This window comes from Thermobia domestica, chromosome 2 (genome assembly GCF_964235325.1).
Source record: "Thermobia domestica chromosome 2, izTheDome1.hap1.1, whole genome shotgun sequence".
Classification (NCBI taxonomy): Eukaryota; Metazoa; Arthropoda; class Insecta; order Zygentoma; family Lepismatidae; genus Thermobia; species Thermobia domestica.
In genome coordinates, this window is record NC_137455.1 from 358,655,848 (window position 1) to 358,679,594 (window position 23,747).

Below are 23,747 nucleotides of genomic sequence, written 5' to 3' on the forward strand. Positions count from 1 at the left end.
CAGTCCCCGCCAAGTGAACTTTGTGGTGGACAAACACCGTGTGCGTGGGTTTTCTCGGGGTTCTCCCGTTTCCTCCCACTTTCTTCATTCCACCATTTCATTCATTACTCATCATCACCGTCTCCTTTAGCCTAACCGGCATAATCGTTGGACGTAAAAGTCAAAGATTTCATTTCATTTTTTTTCTTTACGCTAATTAAAGCAAGTAAATGATGATGGAAAAAGATACTGGAATGAGAGTGTGGGAGTAAACGGGAGTACCCTGAGAACACCCACTGACACGATGTTGTCCACCACAAACTTACTTGTTCGGGAATCGAATCAGGGACTCCACGCACCAGAGGTAAGGGCTCTACCACAGAGCCACCGTGCTTTCTATAACAATTACATGATATTGGGATTGAGTCCGTTTGAAAAAGGTGGGGAATATGGGATTGAGATAACTGAAGTTGGCAAATACCGAGGAACCACCTAACCATTCCTTGTGTGGAGTCGAGGACTGTTCGACTTGAGAAAATCTCATGGTGTTCCTACACCCGTATTTCGCAGATTTAAATGTCATTTCTAAAGGCTTCTGCAGAAAAGATACTGTATATACATAGATCTATTGATAAGCTTACCCGCATTGTGAATAGATACGGGTATCATCCTTGCGTATTATACTATTCTGTGAACAGACTGTAGCATATATTGTCCTTGTTTATTAATTTTATCCAGTGAAAGGATTGATAGGCTTTAGGTTTCTGTGTGTTTGTATGTCGATGCCTTGAAGCCATATCAGTTTGATATGACATCTCCCCCCCCTCCCCCTTCAAGGCCGTTGGCTTCTGGTGGAAACAGCCAGTGACTGATTGGTCGATAAAGACTAGTCTCAGTTACCAGTTACTATGGTAACCGAAACTGGAAGGTCAGGGGAAAAGAAAGGAAAAGGTTACTTAGTTCGGGCGGCTCTTCTTTTCTTTTCTTCTCTTTTTTCGTGTGACCGAGTTCTTTCGTCTTTCTTTCGTTGTATTCTAGGTCCTCATCTGTGGCCCCGCTCTATCTCATGCATACATTCAAACATAGCAAATGCGACTTTTATGTTGCGTCAGCCAGGGAATCTAGCAGGGTCTTGTTTCTACTTTTTTTTTATTGTTCTTGTTACGACTGGTCTAATATATATATATATCTTTTATTTCACATCATTAAAAAGAGAAGAAAGAAATAAAAAGGAGACTCATGGGAGAAATAAGAACAAGCACTCTTTTAAGTCATTCTTTAGTTAGTAAAAAAAGAAAATACAGAATATGTTGAAACCATCACTGCTTGAGTTACAAATAAAACAAATCATGTTGCAGAGATGGATATGCATTTTGTACTCTATTTCCATTTTATGTTCTTTCTCTTTCTTTTGACGATATACGTTTTTAGCGCAATACATTAAGATAATATTACACAGTTACACATTGGAATTTCACATATGCTCCATTTTTACGGCTTAACGTTCTGTTTACTTCGTCCAGCCTTCTGCTATAGGATTTTGTGAAACTATGAAAACTAGAGCTATTCGAAATGCAGTTGAAAAAATGGACAAAGTTTGGTGTGAAATTTAAATCTATTTAGGAAATGTTAGGAGTATTAGGAGACAAAATGAACAGTATTCGAGAAGTTGCAGGAAATGTTAGGAATATTAGGAGACATAAGAGCAGTACTTGAGAAATTACAGAAAATATTGGAAATATCAGGGGCAAAAGAACAGTATTCGGGAAATTACAAGAAATGTTAGGAATATTAGGGGCCAATAAAGAATAGTATTCGACAAATTACAGGAAGTGTTATGAGTATTAGGGGACAAAAAGGAATAGTATTTGCCAAATTACAGGAAGTGTTAGGAATATTAGAGGACAAAAGAACAATATTCGAGAAATGAAACTGAAATTTTTGAGTTTTACGTCCCACGGTTATGCCGGTTAGGCTAAAGGAGATGGTGATGGTGAGAAATGAATGAAATGGTGGAATGAAGAAAGTGGTAGGAAATGGGAGAACTCCGAGGAAACCCACGCACACGGTGTAACAGTATTCGATATATTACAGGAAGTGTTTGGAACATTAGAGGACAAAAGGAAAGGGAACAACACAACTTAGGAAACAAATACAAAAGAAGAAATTCTTATTTAAAAAAAAAAAGAATTAATCTAGGGCGTTGTACGATATGACCTTTAAGCATTACATACATCGTAATGAACAGACTGAGGGATATCCCAGTATTCTTTTTTTTTTTCCATCGTCGCTCAAAGCAAAATTAAGAATTACAGATGCGAAATCGTGCAAGTTGTACCGAAGAACATAACAAAAACTTAAAGCAAAATAAAGGACACGATTTGTTAACACGCAAATGTACGATATAATCTGTCGATTTATTTAACAGCTGAACTCAACTTGAAACTTGTAATTTACTTAATATTTCAACTTCTAAGATTCATGATTTTCTGTAAGCAAAAACGCGAGTATTGTAGCAGTACAGACAATAGACTCAACAATGGAAAACTGTAGGCTAGTCCTAGTGGTTCTTAACCTTTTTTGACCGACGACGTACTTAGGGATGCATTCGGTATTTAATCGATTGTAGAAGCGCACGATGACTCAGTCATAGAGTGCTAGCCTTTCGGGTGTGGGGGCCGTTGGTTCGATCCCTTGGTAAGTAAGTTTGTGGTGGACAACATTGTGTCTGTGGTTTTACTCGGGGTACTTCCGTTTCCTCCCACATTTTTAATCCACCGACTCTTTCATAATCGTTCACTTGTATTAATCATCGTCTCTCTTAACAGGCATAACCATGAGACGTTAAACTAATATATATATATATATATATATATATATATATATATATATATATATATATATATATATATATATATATATATATATATATATATATATATATATAAACTATAATATCATTTTCTGGTCGATTGTCAAAACCGCTTCTTGCTATCTAGTACCGGTTTGCTTTGTAGCGATCAAAGCAAAAAAACGGAAATTATTAATTTCTACAATTTAAGATGGAACACCTCCATCAATCAACGAAGTGTATTCCTTAATTTTGGCTCTTTAAATTGTGGCCAACATTGGTGATTCATCAAATAGGTCTCACGGACGAATGGACGGACAGACACACCGAACTCCTTATTCTTCATGACTGTAACGTCTGAATAGTTGTATTTTTTTTTTTTATCTAGTTTTTAAGGTTCATATACACAGTCACTTCTTTTAACAATTGAACTTAAAGCGCAACTTATATACCGGCAATCTTATCGCTTGCCTTCAACATTTGTTATGTCAGAAGATACACACCCTAATTACCTCGTTATCGTAACAGTGAAGAAGAAGCTAACGTTCAGCATGTGATAACGTGTTAATGGATCAGCTGGTGGAAGTGTGCTTAGCACCTGCTATTCACCAGGTTTCGTTATCTTGCCGAATGAAAAAAAAAATTCAAAAATACTTCCACTTTCTTTAAACAGAAAAAAAAATAACATTATTTCGTTTCAGGGAGATTGCAAGTTTCTTTTAACATACTTTTTTTTTTTTAATATACGATTTGATAAAATATGAGATACGTATATAGTAGTGCCCATCTTCCCCAAGTCCTTGGACGCACCCCCTCCTAATTTCAGTCTCTTCTGAATAGCTTGTCTGCTTAAATAGAAATTAAAGCACAAGTTCAAGCTCCAGAGCTTACAAAATCTCGGATGGTTGTGTACATATCTTAATATGGTGAATGTTTTTTGGATATGATGAATATTGTTTTTTCGGTGGTTTCTCGCTCAAGAGAGGAGTTAACTCTCCGAAAAAAAAAAAAACTTGTGTAGGCTATTGCTCTTGCTTAAAGAAATGGTAGAAGAGCTCGGAGTCCGTTGTAAAAACCAAGGTAACTTTCTTGGTAGACTAAGTTCTGCTGAATTTCGGGACTTTTTGTCGTTCTTAAAAGCATAATCATGGTACGTATAATTAAATTTCGATGAAAAACGATTGGAAGTTTTCCAAATGTGGGTGTGGAGAAGAATATAGAGAATTAGCTGGGTCGAGCGGAAAATGAACGAGAGAAAAGAACATTTTTAGATATTGTTAAGAAGAGGCAGAGATGCTGATTTTGCATGGTGGCAGAAAAGGGAGGGAGAGAAAGAAGGACGATATCAAAACTGAAAAATCGTGCATGAAGACGAAGATGTTAGCGGATGTCCGTAGAGCATGGAAGCTTCTCAGTTACAGCAAGTGACCTGACAATAATGGTATATTACCTAGGATGATGTGCTAATTTCAATGAAAAAGATTGCCTTCTCCTCTCCCCCCCCAAAAAAAAACATTGGGCACAGCATCATTCTAAACTTTCATTTCAGCATATCTCTATCTCTCTCTAATATATATGTGTGTGTGTGATTTTCGATCGTTACGGAACTGGAGCGGGCGGGTTGATGACTACACATTCTTGAATGATTATGAAGTGAACTATATATATATATATATATATATATATATATATATATATATATATATATATATATATATATATATAGTGGCGGATCCAAGGGGGTGGCTATAGGGGCTATAGCCCCCCCCCTTGACGCTCAGGTATACACTGGATAAAATGGACTCCAATCCTGCTTTACACTGGATAAAACGGCAAAATATGGTTTAGCCCCTCCCTTGATCATATCGTGGATCCGCCCCTGTATGTATATGTATGTATGTACGCTTAACAATTACTACTCAAAAGTAGGTGGATACCACAATAGTGTTCAGGGGCATCATGGGAGCATCATTTTGAAATATGTCTCCAAAATATTGTAAAGAACGTTACGAATATCTGTTGACTGAAAACCATAGCTCGGTGCACCTTATGGTTACGAAAATATGGAGAAATAAAGAGCGACACCATAGAGCTGTGGGATTTGCGTACTAAATAGTGAAATTTCGAAAAAAAATAATTACTGAAGCTTAACAACAATCTCAAAAGTAGTTTCAATCCAAAACACACACACACACACACCTATTTGGGGTTTGGGTGTACCATGAAGTTCACAAAACCTCTTTTTTAATAGATACTTTTTCGAAATTCGTTGTTCTTCTACCGAAATCCAAAAGTTTATACCTGGCTGAAAGAAGTACACGTAATAATCATAATCTCATTTACAAGAATTCGATAATTCTAACCCTTCCAGAGATAGGAAAAATGTCGGTAGAGATTGCTAAACTGCTTGAGTTGACTTTGGGTTTAACGTCCCGTTCAGCAGCGAGGTTATATGAGACGTGGACTTACTGATTAACGTGGAATCCGAACCACATGAGCTCCCTCCGGGAATACGAACTCGGGTCTCCCACGCCAAAGGCGCGTATGCTAACCGCTTAGCCACGAAGGAAGTCACTAAACTGCTTGAAATGACATATTTGTGGAAATGTTTAAAATGATTTTTGCTTTTTCTATCTACTTCTATAATATTACAACAATAATTTATGGTTGTTGTAATTACAGGTTTTCGGAATTACATAACTTTAAGTATTATATTGTAAATTATAAGAATAGTCATCATATCTCTGCATCAGTTGTATCTGTAACAAGTTCTTACATTGGTTGGTTGGTTAGATGGATGGATTGTGCTTTATCACCCCTTTCAGCAGCGAAGCTGTATAAGACGTAGACCTACAGTTTGAGGTGGAATCCGAACCAACGTAATGCGTTAAAATTCTTCAAGGCTTTCCCACCAGGGATCCCGCTTACCAAAGGCATGTGCGCTATCTACAAGACCAGCAGAGACAGAGATTAGCGTACACACCTTTTGGCATCGCAGACCCGGGTTCGATTCCCGGCAGGAGATCATATAGTTTGGTCCCACGTTAGGCTGTCGGTCCACATCTCATATAGCCTCGTTGCTGAACAGGACGCTAAGCTCCAATACAATACAATACAATCGAAGTTAGTCCCGGAAAGTATAGATTATAAACAAGTAGTAATCTCACAGTGTACACCACACAAAATAGTTTCTTTTTTATTTTACTAAGCTTGGGATTAAATATAGCATTTACGTCAAGTTAAAACAAGTATACTTTAAGATGAATGAATACTTAAGAACAGAATATATTTTAGTCTTTAGATTTGTCGAGCAGAAAGTAATTTAGTTTTACTTTTAGAGTTATTTCAAGAACATATTAACATGTATCCTGAACAGCATACTAACCCGCAAAGCTCACAGCACTGCAGGATAGTCTACCAAGCAAGGATGATACTCATAATTCTTCCCATATAGGAATACGTAGGGAACAGATTTTTGATTGTTCATATCTTGGGATCAGTTGAATGGATCACATCCATTAATGTGCTCTGTTCCTTACTTTTGACCCTGTATATTCTGGCCAAAATAGATGGTGATCCATCTAGTAGTTCTTGAGATTCTGTCTCCCGGAAGAACATATGAACGGATAGAGTACACATAAAACGAATTTTTGGTCAGCGAAACTCCTTAAACAGTAAAATACGAGATAAAACATTTTCTTATTACATCTGTATGTATAATAAATTAAATGAAATTAGGTTGTCACAGGAAGTGATGGAAATATTCTCTCTGAGAGTCGAAAACACAACTGAACACAATGTTGCATGTTTCTGAAGATAGCTGCCAAAACCTCTTACGTAACTTCCTGGATTCTCATGTTGTATGTCATCCCATGATTCCATCTTGTTAGTAATAAGCGAATGTGAGTTCGTGATCATCTAATTGATTCACAAACCTCCGGAATTGCTAACGAAATCCTTGAAATATATAGAACAGCAAATTAATATTATCGGTGCTTCGAGTAGGACACCCGTTAGGTACAATAACGTATCCCTTCTGAGATTCCGCGAGCGGTAGTTTTTTTTTTTTTTTGTGTGTGTGTGTGTGTGTGTGTGTGTGTGTAAGTAAAGTTGTCAACGAAAATGAGCGAGCGTTTATCCAGTTAAATTGCTTACACTTTCGTTTCTCAAGTTTGATTTTCTGTCTTGGATATACAATATTTATAATCCACAGTAGCCATGAGTATATTTATAAACATATCATGTTTTTGGACAATATCCAAATGAGATATAGATGAGTCAGTTATTTCAACTTTAAAGAAAAGGAAGAAAAAAAATGATCAAACACCTGCTTGGCGTAAACAGTCTGCATTGCGGAAAATTTCACAGCGGGAAATAACAGGAGATGAGCAGAGGATTTGAGAATATGGAGTGGAAAATCTGTTTAACACTTTCGGAAGGAATAATGTTTCGTTACGCGGGGCTATATAACCGTTGAGGCAGGATGAAAATGTTTAGGTTTATTTCCCTTTGTGCTTCTCTACTATGACCCTCCACGGTTATTTACCTTTACGTAAGCAGAGAAGGAAAATGCATTATATTCTTTTTTTTTTTCTATTTCTTCTAGTACAGTGAGTATTATGCGCATACTTATGCTTTACTTTATGTAATATTAGCGTCAATTATCCGCTTCACTGGTTAAAATAAAAAAAAAATAGTAATGAGCTCTGTTAATCAGTCACTTTTTACTATTACTGAAGTCCTCTCTGATATCGGCCATTTTCGATCATTCTTATATCTACCCCTCTCCGAAGTTGTGGGGCTGAATTTGGATTTAAACAGAATCGGAAGTGTCACTGTTCATTTCAGCAACCCCGAAAACTATGAATTCAACACTCATATCGGTCATTTTCGATCATTTTTATATATCTCCTCCTCCAGGGACGTACGCAGGAATTTATTTCGGGAGGGGTCTAAAGCGTTTCGTGGAGCAGGGACGTACGGAGGGGGGGGACACGGGGGTCCGGACCCCCCCCCCCGAAATTTCGACTTTTTAAAAATTTAGCCTAATTTTAGGGGCAATTTTAGCAATTTTAATATAAAATAGCTTCATATTTAGTTTGGACCCCCCCCGAAATAAATTCCTGGGTACGCTACTGTCGTGGAGGTCAAAATACAATTTGAGGCTAAATTATATGAAAATTTCTAAAATTGCCCCTAAAAGTAGGCTACATTGACAAAAAAGTCGGGATTTCGGGGGGAGGGTCGGACCCCCAGGACCCACTCCCCGCGCACGTCCCTGTCCTCCTCTCCTATTTATTTTAGGCACTGAAAAAACTGGGGGGTCCTAGGCCCCTCGGGCCCCAGGCTAGTTCCGTCTCTGTTCCCTTCGTTCAGAAAAGGCGCAAATAAAATATTCTCTATGAGGATATAATATAAGCAAGGATTTCAAGGAACACTCTTGTTTTGTTTCATTTGGGGAGTGAGGTAGGGTAGGCAAATGCAAGGAGAGTCTTTCCTTTCATCATGGCTATGACGTAAATATTGTATAGATAATAATAGTTGGAATAGGTTTTATCTCAATAGCAGTGTACTTCTGTGATTGCTACAACTCTGTCGCCTTCTGATAAAGCTTAGTAGATTGAGCAAGTTACAAATTAGTCATTCTGTTGCAATTTGAGAAAACAAATAGAAAATTACACGTGAAGTTTCAGTTTTCCGTTTTCCTTGTTAACATGAAAAGTCGAGTGATACGAAGTGAAGTGCCTGTAACGACGTTAAGTGCATTAAAATGACAGTTTGTGTGTGAAAGTGTTATTTGTTGGAGGAAAAGAAACTGTGTTCTCCTGTTTGCTTCGTGAGCGAAATTTTGGATTAATTTTGGTATGGAAGCAGCGTGGTGTGTGGTAAGTATTGTTTATTTTACTATCCGATACATCGTATCTATTTTTCTCTGTCTGTCTGGCCGCAATTTTGGCGTCAATTCTTTATTCCTAGCCTCGGTGATAGAGCGTCCATTTCTGATTTAAGGGTACCCTGATTCGATCCTTTGGTGACAGCATCTTGTTGGTTTTCTCAGGACTCTCCCGTTTCCTCCTACATTTTCATTTCACCAAATCTTACGCACCCCGAAAAAGCTCTAACTCATTTTGGTTTATTTTAACAAACTTCTGAATTTCAGTCCCTGTGGTGCAAGGGGGGGGGGTCCTTGTTTCAATATCAAGCCATGTGTCTTTGTGGCAAACAAAACAAGGTGATGTCTGTGGGTTCTGTTGTTTCCTTTCACATTTTCATTCCAACATTTGTTTCACCAACATTCACTTTTATTAACCATTTCTCTCTCTTAGGCTTTGTCTCAGGGTATAACCGAAAGATAGTAAACATTTCCGCTTTTCTGAAAATACTGCCTCTTAGACTAATTAACACTGAATCATTAGCAACTAACAAAATCATTATGAAAGCAAGTTGAAAGAAGTCGGGCATGGCTTATATTTCTATGTAGTATCCTGGAAAATTGGGGGCGCGATGTCAGTAGGGTACGCAGGAATTTATTTCAGGAAGGGTCCAAATTAAATATGAGGGTATTTTATATTACAATTCCTTGAGTTGCTCGTAAAATTAGGCTAAATTTGCACAAAACTCGAAATTTCGTGGGGGGGTTCGGACCCCGGGACCTACCTCCTGCGTACATCCCTGTGCGGTGGCTCAGGGGGTTACCTCTGGTGCGTGGAGTCTCTGGTTCTGGTCCACAACATCGTGTCCGTAGGTTTTCTCAGGATACTCCCGTTTCCTCCCACATCCTCATTCCACTAATTCTTTCATCATTCATTTGCTTAAATCATCCTTATCCTGAGGTGCATATCGTGGGACGTTAAACTAAAAAAAATCATTTCATTTTACTATCCCCGAAAAATGTGTGACTGAAAATAAAATAGTGGAGGCAATTGAATAAAACTAATTCATTTTTTTTAGGCGTTCCATGATTTTTATATTTAACCGCATATGATCAGGAATATAATAGAATATAATTATTATTTAGTTTGTACCTAAGTAGCCTACTGTCTTTGGAAACGTGTAACTGGAAGAAGAAACGCGTACCAGTGTTTGCAGTCTAAATATAGCAAAATATATATTTTTTTAATTCTGATTGGTTAAACAAAAGTTAGTAATAAAACAAAGACAAAAGAAATAGATTGGACTGAAGCGGTCAAGATCAAATATAAAAGTGTAAGAAAAAACAGAACATATGATATGGGTATTATTATTTATATTAGTAAGGATATGAAGTTTGAGCGTTAAATGAAAGCAAAGGTAGGAATGGTTACAGAAACATTTGGGAACAAGAAAAGCAGATATATTTTGTGACTTTTCGAATAAAGAATTAACCGTCTCATAAAATGTTATGGGATATTATAGTCTATGAGGAAGAAACATGGACATTACGAGAAATCGATTAAAGAGATAAGGCTTCTGAAATGTGAATGTGGAGAAGAATAGAGAGAATTAGCTGAGTCGAACAGAAAATGAATGAGAAAGTGTTAGGAATAGTAAGGGAGAAAATAAGAATATTAGATATAAGAGAAACTGATTAGGATATTAACTGAGAAGGAAGTGTACCCTAAAGGACATGATAGAAGATGCAGTGACAGGAAGAAGAAGGAGCGAAAGGTGCTACAATTAATGGAACAGTATTAAAACAAAAGACTTCTATGGTGAAGATGAAAAAGTTTAGCTGACAAGACTTTGGAGCATGGAAACTTCTCACTTATAGCAAGTGACCTGCCAATAATAGCAGAATACCTATGATTATTAGGGATGGGCAAAACCGCTTTTTATAAAAACCGGAAACCGGTTTCTAGGAAAACCGAAAATCGAGATTTCGGTTTTCTCCAAAAACCGGTTCGTTTTCACGGAAACTGGTTTCCATTTTCTCCAAAACCGGTTTCGGTTTTCTTCAAAAACGGTTCGGTTGGAAAACACAAAACTATTTCTGTGGAAACGGATTCGGTTTCCGGAGAACAACGAAACACTATTCTGGTCAGAAATAGAACAAATTTTGGAAAAAAAAACGAAATCGGTTTTGAAGAAAACCGGATCCAGTGAAAAACCGAACTGGTTTTGGAGAAAACTGATAACCGGTTTCGGTGAATACCGAACCGGCTTTGAAGAAAACCGCGGTTTTGGTGGAAAAACCGAACCGGTTTGGGAGAAAACCGAAACCAGTTTCGGTGGAGAAACCGAACCGGTTTGTGGAGAAAATCGAAACCGGTTTAGGAGAAAACCGAAATTTCGGTTTTTCGGGTTTAGGTTTTTCTAGAAACCGATTTCCGTTTTTTATAAAAACCGGTTTTGCCCATCTCTAGTTATGTTCAATAATGATCTGCGCAGAATAACGGGCTTTCAAATCGTAAAACATGGATCACGGTTGATCTGAAGCTTAGTTACGAGTTGAGCATAATTATCGACAAACACAATGTATCTTTCCTTTCTTCTTTGTTACTTCATAGTCTTGTTCAGGTTTCATATTGTCAGGGTGGGTGGGGGATTTTGTCAAATAATTTTTAAAGAAGCTCGTCAAGAAAGAATGTCTTCCTTCCACGAAAATATTAAAATTCTGCTAAAGCAGGGTGGTAAAGATTAAATGATACGGGGATCGTTTTCTCCTAACCATTTTTATTATGAAATGTTCTGTTATAAAATACTATAATAGAGTTTCACTAAATAAATAGAAAATCCACTAAGTAATTAGGGTAAGTTGGTGTCCCAAGGCCCAGGCAATCAATGGGAAGAATCTCACAGAGCTCCACGGCAAGCCATTAGACCCGAGAGTACGTACACCAAAGGTACACACGCTAAGCATCAACGAAGACCTCCTCATCAAAATATTCAAAACTGCAAAAATTCCTTCTTTTTCTCCAGAAAGTAAGTTAAAATTATTGGTGCGATATTTAAAGAAAAAGTCTTTGTTTATGGTAATCCATATTCAACTAATAGGAAATAATGTACTCTCTATTACTCACTTTTGGTGAGTATTGACGCAGAAGCGGAGTTTGGGAGTGGCCAATGGAGCAACCGCCCAAGTTCCTGCGCTTAGATGGTCCCCACGTTCTGAGCATGTGTAGAAGTAGCATGTTGGCTCTCGGCGATTGCGGTGCGAGTGACAACAATAAGCGTGCAGCACTTGCCTAAGTGACTTCGGGCTTCAGGCTACGTGCATGTTCTTATTCCGAAATTTAAACAGGGTCTTGCTTAAAGACACATCGGTTAAATTCACGGTATAAATTGTGACTACAATTCTTGATCAGTCGACTTCTTACAATTATACTTTTCAAAGTACGGTACTCATCCTTGAATTAGTACAATGTAATCAAATGTATTGACTCCGTAACAGACGAAGAACTAAAGGTCAATTTATGTATTTTTGGAAGATTGCATTGAGATAATACATGAAGTTCCAGTGCTTCGAAATTTGAGTTGCTGTGAGGAATACTTGTTAAGATATGTACTAATATTAATATTTCATCATATCAAGTATCGCTTTATCTTTCGAGCTCAGCAAATTATCAGAGGAGTTAAGTCAAGATTGTCCATAAAGTCTGGGAGAAAAATAATGTTCTTCTATATTCATAAAATGTTAAAGCATGGCGAATGAAAATTATCATAATTCAAGCGCGCTAACAGCTTCGTTCGGACTTAACTACGCTAGCACCACCATGCGGTGGAATTACGAACTTCAAGAGTTTCAACTTAAGGCCGTACTCAGAGTTGTTCTTACTTGTGATTAGCGTCGTACCAAGGGTTTGATTACCGTTTAATTCAATCATTAGTCAAAACTATAGTATGACGCTAGTCACGCGCAATAACAACTCTGAATAAGCCCCATTGTATTTAAAGCGTAGTTATGCTATTAGTAAATGACTACGATCCGTCGTTTCCTTTATTCTTCCCCTGGTTTAGCGTGTTTGGTGCACATGGTTCCGGGTTCGATTCCCGATCAGAGACAGTTCATATTTGAACGCATTATGGTGGTTCGGATTCTACTTTATACTACAGTCGAACGCCTCATACAGTTCGGTGCTTATAAGGACGCTAAACATTTCAGCAAACAAATAAACAAACTAAATGTCATGTCTCCTTTAGACTAAAAGGCATAACCATGACACATCATTATTAATTACGGAAATAAGCATTCATGGTATTTATACAACTTTCGAAGTATTGAGAAAATAAGTTGTTTCTAGTTATATGGTACACTGTAAGTGTATTACCCTTTAATTGATGATCATACGAGTGAATTGGACCGGTTTTTCTATTAAATGAAATTTTATGCTTAACGTTCCACGATTGTACTCCCAGGCTGAGAGAGACGGTGATGATAAAGATGGAAAGCAGGGCCGGATCTAGGATTTTCTGAGGATGCACAGTGGGACGAAATGTCGAAATCGTGGACAAAAGTCCAAAAATTAAAGGTTCGATTTAGTGATTTTTATCTTTTGAGTTAGCTAGACTATTGTTGGCACTACTGAAATCCGGCAATGGGATCGGTCAGCTGTTGTTTGTTGAAGGGACGCAGCAGGTCAAATGTGGAGTTCGTTTATTAGTGTCGCGTTAGGATATATCCACGAACAATAAAGTGCATGTTCAAACGTGGATAAAAGTTTGCAGTCAACACTGATTCCAAATATTGAAAATGGAGGGTGTTCAGCAAGGTATGTACTGAATTATAAATGCATAGTAACTTGTTATATGATGTATAAGCCATTGTTATTTGAATTAACAATTATATTGAAAAATAATTTTAAAAAATCATATAATTTAGTTGAAAGCAAGAGATAAGTTAAAAGTTCCACGGAGTTCCACTCAGTTATCCTTTTTTTCTAATCTAGGCTATATTAACTTCAAGATAAAACGACAAACTCCTTCTACTAGCTTCTATTCCGTCAATGAACAACAGATGGAGACACGGCTGCAATATTTCAATTTTTCATATCTATATTTAAAAGTGCAGGAAAATTCTTAATAGTGTTCAATTTGGACGAAACTTGGTTTTGTATAGTAATTGACCTTGCTGATTACGAATATGATGTCACAATTTGAAAATTCTAAATGTTGAGCCCAATATGAAGTAAATTGCAAAATTGATATACAGAAGTAGAAATTTTTGGTGAATAATTACGCGATATTTTATTCCGTTTTCTAATGCTATTGATTGTATGTTATGATATGATGTTAAAAACTTCATTTTCTTTTCAATTTCTACTAGTGACACCATGCAGTATTCCAGAAAAGAAATATTTTTGGAAATAAAGTAGCATTTAAAGTGCGACATCAATGTCATAGTTGAGAATCTGGAAAAGTCTCTAAGTGAAAAGAGTGGGCATCCTGTTAAAATACCGGAAACCATGAAGTCAACTATTAAAGTGTTATGTACCAAACTAAAGACTAAATTTTGTGAGGCGAAGGGCCGGGAAGATTATTTCTTAACGAAAAACGAATCATGGCTGGATGCTAAGCTAGACTTCTCTGTGACCAAGACGACTGAAAAGCGTAAAGCAACTGGACGACCACCAGCAGAATTTGATAAGATTTCAGATAAATCTAAACGCAGAAGGACGGAAGATATTCGTGCAAATTATTCCGATAAAGAATTAGCATACGCTGCGCAAATGAGTTTTCGAGCTTCTGGGAACGTGGATGCTTCAAAAATAGTAAAAGAAGTTTTATCAGCCAGTCCATCCAAAGTAGCCGAGTTTAGAAAATTGAGATGCCATGACAATTTATTGCATCTCTGCGTCAAGAACGTCCGAAAAACTCAAAAAGCTTACTACCAGAAGCCAAAGCTCTTCTAGTCTCAAGTTCAATTACGGAAGACCGCGAAGGAGATTCAGGCGACGAGGAAAGCGATTCCGACGAAGATGAAGGTTCAAGTGGGGACATCAGCGATTTTGGAATTGAAACTGATGAATAATCCCAATAACAACCAGCTGAATACATTGATTCAAAGAAAACTCTGTGTTTTATCAATGTGCCTTTCTTTAATTATAAAAACAAGATAAAACGAAATTAAAATATGATATATGACTCATTTTCTAATTTTTGTGGTATTGTATCAACTATTTATCCTTTTGAATTTTGAACATTCGCTGTACGATTCGTCATCACCTCACTTACCAACATATAAACACAAGTTTTGGACTTGATTATTAATTCTTTTTTTTAAAATTTTGACCGCCATATTGCATCCATTCCCCAATTGTAAAATAAAATTCATAATCTGCATGCTCTAAAGCATGTAAATACAAATTTTGGACTTATTTATTTGACTTTTTTGAATGTTTCCCGCCATATCAAATCCGCCATCTCGAATTTTGAAATTTGAACACCAAATTCAAAATCAGCATGCTTGAAAACATATATTTACACGTACTGGACTTATTCACACGGTTTTTTCAAAAATGATGTCCGCCATATTGGTTCCGCCATTTTGAATTTTGCAATTTTGACATCATATTCGTAATCAGCACGGTCAGTTACTATAAAAAACAAAGTTTCGTCCAAATTGCACAATAATTAGACTTTTGTCCACGTTTTCGACATTTCGTCCCACTGTGGGATGGTGCACCAAATAACTGCCGGAACATTTGAATTAAATTGAGTTTTTTTTTTTTTTAAAATGTCTTTAGGCATCTGTGGTATGAATGAGTAATTGTCGTAGAAATGCTAAATGCTTGCTCTCGATTAATCCTTTTCCTTCAACCTTCAGAAAATTGACAAACTATTGAATTTTGCCAAACTCACTGCCACCTTCTCACTTTAGGTAGTGTATATTTACAACGAAGGGGGGGGGGGGGGTGCACGTGCACCTTTTCACCTCCCCTAAATCCGGCCCTGGTTGAAAGTGATGCAATAAAGAAAATGGGAGAACCTCGATAAAACCCATACATACGGTGTTTGTCCACCGCAAAGTTCACTTCACACGACCTGGGATTTCACGCATCAGAGGTGAGCGCTCCACCACTTAGCCACCCGGTTTTACTATATACGAGCTCTAATTAGAAAAATAAACATACTGCTGAACAAGACTGCACTTATTTAATATAAACACACATTTACACGTGACGTTTCGATATTCTAGCCAAGATCCGTCTGATTAGGATCTTGGCTAGAAGATCCAAACGTCACGTGTAAATGTGTTTTTATATTAAATAAGTGCAATCTTGTTCAGTAGTGTGTTTATTTTTCTGATTTTATTTGCAAGACGTATGACTATGATTGTGTGAGCTCTAATTAACATTGTTTATGAAAGAATGAACAATGTAGCCGCTAATAGTTCGTTGAAACCCCTTTACACTTGAGCTCCCACGCTAAGCTGTAGGTTCTCGGCTCATATACTTGAAAGGGAAGCTCAACTGTAATCAATCAACCAAACCTATATTCGTATACGTTTATTATTATTATTATTATTATTATTATTATTATTATTATTATTATTATTATTATTATTATTATTATTATTATTGAAATGTTTAAGCCAAAATACTGAAATCGACTAATAGCTCCGAGAAAAGTATATTTAATTAATTAATTATTGTAAGGAGACTATATCTCACTTAACATGTTAACGCGTTTTCTGTATTATAATTCAGTCAATGAAGAAAGGTAAAGCTTAGTTGAATACAATTTCATGCACATGCAACAATTCCATACAATGATGGAAAGGAACGTAAAACTCCTATCAATTGAATATTTTACTTACTATTGAATTGTTGTCCTCAAACTTCCTGGGTTTGTATCCCACGGAGAACTGTAGGCGGCCAGTTGGATGGTACATATATGGTCGGGGGGGGGGGGAATCATTCGTACAGGTTCATCTATAGGTCGTTAGATATGGGCTAGGGTAGGGCTGGATTAACCCATCTGGAGGCCGGGGCTAGAAAAAAATATGTGGCCCCTGCTGATTTCACCTAATACATTTCTGTAAAAGTACAGTAGGAAAATTAAGGGAATATGTTTCGTATTTTTGGTCATATTTTATTTTATGATGATGATTGTATCTTAGTGATTCTTTTTAAATAACCAGTTATTTCGATCCGAGTGGAGGCCTTGGGCTATAGCCCCCTAAGCCTCCCCTTAATCCGACCCTGGTAGGGGTGATCCTTACCTTGGATCAGTGGCGGCAAAATGGATCAAGTGTCGTAACCTAAGTCCCCACTCCCCCTGCAGAACTGCCGCCACTGCCTTACCCTCTCTACATGTTAAGTCGCTGTACTGAACTCTGGTGGAAACCACTAAGTTTCGAGGACTCCCATTTTGAGGAAGCTATATCATTGATTGAGATTATCTCATTAAGTGATGCATTTCTTCCTTTATAGTAAAAAATACGAAACGTGGCAACCACGCCACGTACAAACCACGTGGTTAGCGGAGTATCTCACATGTTATTCAACGAATTCGTTCACTCCTGCGTGAAATCTTGAGTGAGGCAAGGAAAAGCGTGAAACAGCCTAAAAGAAAATTTAAGCTGATTGAAACGCAGTGCTATGTGTGTGTGATAGTGAATGTGCATGTGACGGGTGGAAATAAGAGTGCGTGTTAATAATTTCAGTAAACTAAGTGTTGTTTCTGTGAGTTCCTCCAGTACAATAGTTTTGTAGTGTGTGTGTGTGATTTTGCTTTGGATCAGTAAACCGTCCGCAACGACCTTGGGCTTGTCCAGATCTCTAATAGAAGAAGTTGACCATGCTGAGTAAAAAAAGTGGTCGTCGTCATCAGGTCTGTTTGCAAATTTGTTATACAATAATAATAATAATAATAATAATAATAATAATAATAATAATAATAATAATAATAATTGCCCTACTTTCTTTTAAAAAGAGTTCAACTTCACCTCACAGCTGCTGTAAATTAAGGAACTTGTGTGTATAACGGTCCACAGCCAATCTGTTTGATACAAGGGGTCCATGGTTCGTTCCCAAGCCATGTGACTTTGTGGTGGATATTCAAGGACGTACGCAAGGGGTGGGTCCTGGAGGTCTGGACTCCCCCCCCCCCGAAATTTCGACTTTTGTGTAAATTTAGCCTAATTTTAAGGGCAATTTTAGGAATTTTAATATAAAATACCCACATATTGGGATTGGACCCACCCTGAAATAAATTTCTGCGTACGCTACTGCCGTTTATATTTGGGTTTCCCGGTTTAACTAGTTCAATATTGTTCTTTGTTCTCTATTGTTCCTCATTGATTTTCCTCTGGACTCCGCTAACCTTCATTCTTCTTCATAACCACGTTTCAAAACCTCTAGCTGTCTCTCTCTCTCTCTCTCTCTCTCTTTTTTTTTTTAAATTTATAAGCTATCCAAGTTTTGGCTGCATATGTTTCAATACCACACAATAAACATTTGGTAAACTTTCTTCTTCTGCAAATCTTTATTCACTGACTCAGAAACGCCCTTTCCTTTTTCCTGAAGTTTTTGGCCATTTCTTTCTTAACGTTTCATTATCTTCATTAATCGTATAGTAGTGTCGGGCGCACCCACGGGGAATCACTGGGTCCGGACCAGGCCGGTAGCCAGTCCAAAAATGTAGGGGGGGACCGATAGAAGTTAGGGGGGCTCGATCCAACCATGTTATAATTTATCACCATATTATAGTTCATTAGCAAGCCTTCCATGAAAATTTTAGGGACTTCCAGCAAAAGTTTAGGGGCGGCCCGGCCCCCTCTAGACCCCCCCGTGGATACGGGCCTGGTACGGACAACCCCAAAACTTCGTAACTCGTCATATATTTGGACAATTTCTTAATAAAACTATACTTGTTAGCAGAGAAATATTGAATTTATTCGTCATTTTTAGTACTTACTTCTTTTCTGATAAAAACAATTTAATTTTATCATTTTTCGTGACAATATAGGTGTCAGTACTAAAAAGTGTATTTATCGTTAATTTTTCGGCTGGAGAATAACTCCTGTTCGATACTACATTAATATAGTGTCTTATATTATCCGACCCCTCCCAACAAAAATTTCTGGTTGCGCGCCTGAATAGTACATAAATACCAAAAAACTAGTCACAATTTCTACCTTCTCCTGCTTCTCTTACTTCTATGGTTTGATACAAACTTCTTCGTTCCAGTTACTCTTACTTTGTTTTCTCGATCCATCATGTGGATTTGACTAAAGTAAAAATAAATAAATAAATAGAAAGATAGGAGGAACGTGCTACAATTTATTGGCTATCGATGTTTCTTGACACTCATGATATGCTTTTACAAATTTCGGGGGTAAAATATTAAAATAATAACCTAGTATCATGAGGATGGTTGGGGAGTTATTCTCTCCAAAAGTGTAACCGATCAGTTTAGTAATTTTTGCTATCTATAACCCGAAAACCATCTAAGACATCGTGGATTATGTTGTTCTCCACAAATTTACATTCTAGGGTCGAATAGGGACCTATGACACCAGAAGTGAGCAGTTTACCACTAAGTTATTGTGGTTTTTAATGAAGCTTAATTAGGCCTTTATGAAAATGAACATAATTATCCCTGGGGCTAGGATTTTTGGTGGAAAAAAAGTATTGAAACTGATGGGTGAACGAGTGAAAAAAAAAAAAAAAAACGGTGGAAGAAAGCTGGCGGAAGGAAAAATGTCGTTAATCAATAATTATACTATATCGAAAACACACGTTTAAAGTTTTAAACTCGATCCGCCTTATGCAGAGTCGTTTTCACGTATGATTACCATCATACTAAATGTCTGACTACTGCAGGAAACGTATGTTAGTCGAACTCTTTAGCATGGACTAATCACGAATCAGAACGATTCTGCATAAGGCCCTATACGTCTAGATATTTGGTCACTTGAAAAATATTATTTTATTGATCATCGAAAGAATACAAATGAATATCACAATTTGATCTTTGATTTGTTGACATTTGAAGGCATGGAAGAGTGAGATAGAAATGTATTGAATTTGACAACATTCGTCATCTCAATTTTGGAAAATAGCAGACCTTCTCGGTTTGCTAGGAGTACTTTATATTGTGAGGAGGAGGAGGAGAGATTTTGTTCTAACATTGACTCAAGTTCTTTTATTTTACCAAAGATAATTTGTGATTTTAGTCTCTTTTAGTAGAGAGTAGCAAAATTTCATAATTTCAGCATGTTTTTAAATTTGTCGCTTTAGTGTTCGCAATTTAAGGGGTACTTTTTTATTTCTTCATCTCATGCCCAGTTATGTCAACCCGTGGGAAAAATCTCACTTGTGGAATTTTTTTCACATTACTTTTTCGAATAATTATAGAGAATTTTCGTCAAAATTGCCGCTATATGCAATTTTTCATATGTTTATTTCATCAACACCAATACAATTCTCTATGAGCAGGAAGTAGGCTAATGACCCATGAATAAACGTTAAATCACTGTTAATTATCAAATTTTGTAATTTGATAGTGGAATGTAGTATGAAAGTTATTTATGCAAGAAGCTGTGAATCTGAAAAAACAAACAAACAAACAAACAAGCGACAACAAACGTAAGTTATACTCTGGAGCAGTGTGGAAATTGAAACATTTCGAGGTGGGGGTAGTGATGAGCGCAAGAGTCTTGGTCTTGCAGTTTTTGCAAGAGTCTTGCATGCAAGACCAAGATTAAGACCAAGACCAAGACCAGGAATCCAGATGCAAGACCAAGACCAAGACCAAGGGGTGCAAGACCAAGACCAAGACCAAGACCACACCTGCAAGACCAAGACCAAGACCAAGACTCTTGCGCAAGAGTCTTGCACAAGTACCGGTTCGGTGGTAGAGCAGTCACATGTGGTTATACGGGTCCCTGGTTGGATTTTAGCATGCGCCATGGGAACTTTTTGGTCGGCAAACACCGTGTGCGTGGGTTTTCTCGGTGTTTTGATGTTCCCTCCTACTTTCTTCAATCCACCATTTCATTCATTTCTCATCAATACCGTCTCCCTTAAACTCGATGCATAATCGTGGGACGTTAAACTAGATATTTCATTTCGTTTCAAAACATATTAGTGGTGTTTTTCTTCCAAAACTAAAGAGAAATGTAGTATTGAACATTGGTAATACCATACACCATAGGTGTCGACTACATGGGTATGGCCTTGGCTCCGAAACTCAAGCATCCGTTGGGAATTTTTAATGTGTGCTCATAACATTAATATCGAAATAACATTTTCATGACATTTCATGTGACCGCAAGTTTGATTTCATGAGCGGATGCTTATACGTTGAATAATTGTTTATTAATATAACTTTTAGCGTCCTTAGGTATACGACACATCGAGGATTGAGCGCTATAACATTATCCTACAACAATAAATCTATATTATAAAATTGAAAGTGACTATTTTTGTGACTACTAATCTCTTGAACCACCCAACCGATCTCGATCAAATTTTCAACACAGATGGAGTTTGAGCCTGGGAGTGTTTTCATCATTTCACTTTGACGGTAAAACTTAGGGGAGGGGAGAAGGGGGAGTTATAGAATAATAAATAAAACTTAATAACTTGAACCAAACGAGTAATCTCGATCAAATTTTTAACAGATGAAGTTCAAGCCTGGAATGTTATATGTCAGTTCACTTTGATGGTAGAACCTAGGGGGAGAAGAGCGAAAGGGGATATATATATAAAACTTTATAACTCTTGAACCACCTGACCGAACTCGATCTTATTTTCAACATAGATGAGGATCGGACCTGAGATGGTTTCTGTCATATCACTTTGACCTTGCAGTTTAGGGGAGAGGGAGAGGAAAGATATTTTAAAATGATCGAAAATGACCGACATTAAAATGGAATCTATAGTTTTGGGGATCGCTGAGGTAAACGATGATACTTCCGGTGCTGTTTAAATCAAAATTCAGCCCCAGAGCTTGGTGGAGGGGAGGGGAGATATAAATGATCGAAAATGGCGAATATTAATGTCGAATCCATAGTTTTCGAGGTCGCTGAGTTGAATACTGAGACTTCCTATACCGTTTACGACCAAATTCAGCCTCGTAATTTGGGGAAGAGGGAGATACATAATAATGATTAAAAATGACCAAATATTAGTGCCGAATCCATAGTTTTCGTGGTCTCTCACACGAACAGTGACACTTGTGATGCCGTTTAAATCCAAATTCAGCCCCGCAACGTGGGGAGGAGGAAGAGAGGGAAACATAAAAATAATCGAAAATGACCGATATTAGAGAGCGCTTTACTAATAGTAAAAGAGTGATAGACCAACGAAATATTATTATTATTATTATTATTATTATTATTATTATTATTATTATTATTATTATTATTATTATTATTATTATTATTATAGTTTAACCCAAGAAAGTGGATACTTCATACTAGTAATCCATATTCACAAGTGAGACTTCAAATAACTTGGAGTTTGATGCCCTTATTTTGTATTTCTAATACAGGTCAACAGTATTTATATAAATTGAGTCTACACAAAAGACATAGACAGTTGAGTCGTTTTCAGTTTTCATTCAAATTATTCTAAAATATTAAGAGGTTTGATTATAATAATTATTATTTTAATTTTCTCTCCCTCTTTTTTTGGTCAATATTGCTAAACATACCATCATCATAATAGCTATTCTGCCATTATTGGCAGGTTATTTGCTTCAACAGACAAGGTTCGACATTTGGTGGTCCTCAGCTAGTCTCTTCGTCTTGACGTGGCAATTTTCTGTTTTAATACCTTCGTTCAACTAGTCTCCTTCGCTCTCTCCCTCTTTTTCCTTTCACAATACTCTCCAGCACGTCCCTCATAGTACAGTTTCTCTTCAGCCAATATCCCAACTAGTTGCTCTTCCTCCTCTTAACAATATCTAAAATTCTTCTTTTTTTCTCCTACTGCTAATATTTCTAACACCTCATTCGTTTTCGTTCAACACGGCTATGTAACTCTCTCCTTTTTTCTCCATTCCCATGTTTCGAAAATCTGCAATTTTTGCATCGCTTTTGCGTAATGTGAATGTCTCTGCCCCATAGAGTACATATTGGAATCAGTAAAACAAAGTTTCAATATTTAATTGGAAGTTTGTTTAATACAAGAATTAGCTAATCGTGTTTGGAAAGAAAAATCTGACGCCTTTAGAGTGTAAAAATAATTTTGCAATTCATGCTTTTTCAATAATCTGTGCCGTCTGATTTTCTTTCATGCGCCTCAGGGGTAGCCTCCCCAGTTTGGGAACCAGTGGAGTGTTGGATCTGTTAAAAAAATATATATATAAACAGATTACGAAACGTTGTGATTTAGGCATATCTTATAAGCAGGGAAGCATGGGCACCCATTAAAAAAAAAATAAAGGTCATCACCTATGTTGTACGCTATCATACTTACACAACGTTAAATTATATTACATTTAGAAACATAAATTGTATTTCCGTTATTACTGGTGCATTGTAGAGTTTATTATCCCTTATATACATAGTAAAATTTACCTATGAAAAGCTTGAGATTTCTTAAATGCAAGACTTGCAAGACTCTTGCATGCAAGACCAAGACCAAGACCAAGACTGGGTGTGCAAGACCAAGACCAAGACCAAGACCTAGGGTTCCAGTGCAAGACCAAGACCAAGACCACCCCGATCTTGGTCTTGGTCTTGCATTTGCTCATCACTAGGTGGGGGCGGAAGTTAGTGTTTGCCTAAAATATACTTGTACTAGGGAAGTAATCTTGCAGACTCGGCGGTAATTTCTCAACGCATTCCGAAAGAAATCTTTACTCGCATGAAAATTTTCTTGTACCACTGGCGTGCTTAGGAGGCTATCGGGCTCAAGCCCCCCACAAAATAAGTTTGTTAGTTTCTCGCATTTCAAGTACCTACAACAATAATCCTTCTTACAATTTCTAAGAATTTAATTGACTTACCATATTCTTATGCTCTTTGTTCAGAAATAATACTGTA

The 23,747-nt window shown here is 37.1% G+C and overlaps 2 protein-coding genes across 6 annotated transcripts in view; one reads left to right on the plus strand and one right to left on the minus strand.

Annotated features, from left to right (window-relative positions):
* The window catches only part of aralar1 (calcium-binding mitochondrial carrier protein aralar1), a 321,349-nt gene that overhangs the window by 100,071 nt on the left and 197,531 nt on the right, over positions 1-23,747 (plus strand). The window contains exon 1 of one of the 4 annotated variants that reach the window (XM_081749355.1): positions 8,541-8,715. The exons of 2 other annotated variants lie outside the window; for them this stretch is intronic. In XM_081749355.1, the coding sequence (XP_081605481.1) occupies positions 8,695-8,715 (21 nt within the window). In that variant the 5' untranslated portion in view covers positions 8,541-8,694. Of the gene's footprint in view, positions 1-8,540; positions 8,716-17,249; positions 17,582-23,747 lie in introns of those variants that run through there. One more of the 4 variants, XM_081749353.1, reaches the window with a different exon arrangement.
* LOC145678817 (arylalkylamine N-acetyltransferase 1-like) overlaps positions 1-23,747 on the minus strand; it is a 55,686-nt gene that overhangs the window by 19,810 nt on the left and 12,129 nt on the right. The gene's annotated exons all lie outside the window — the stretch shown is intronic.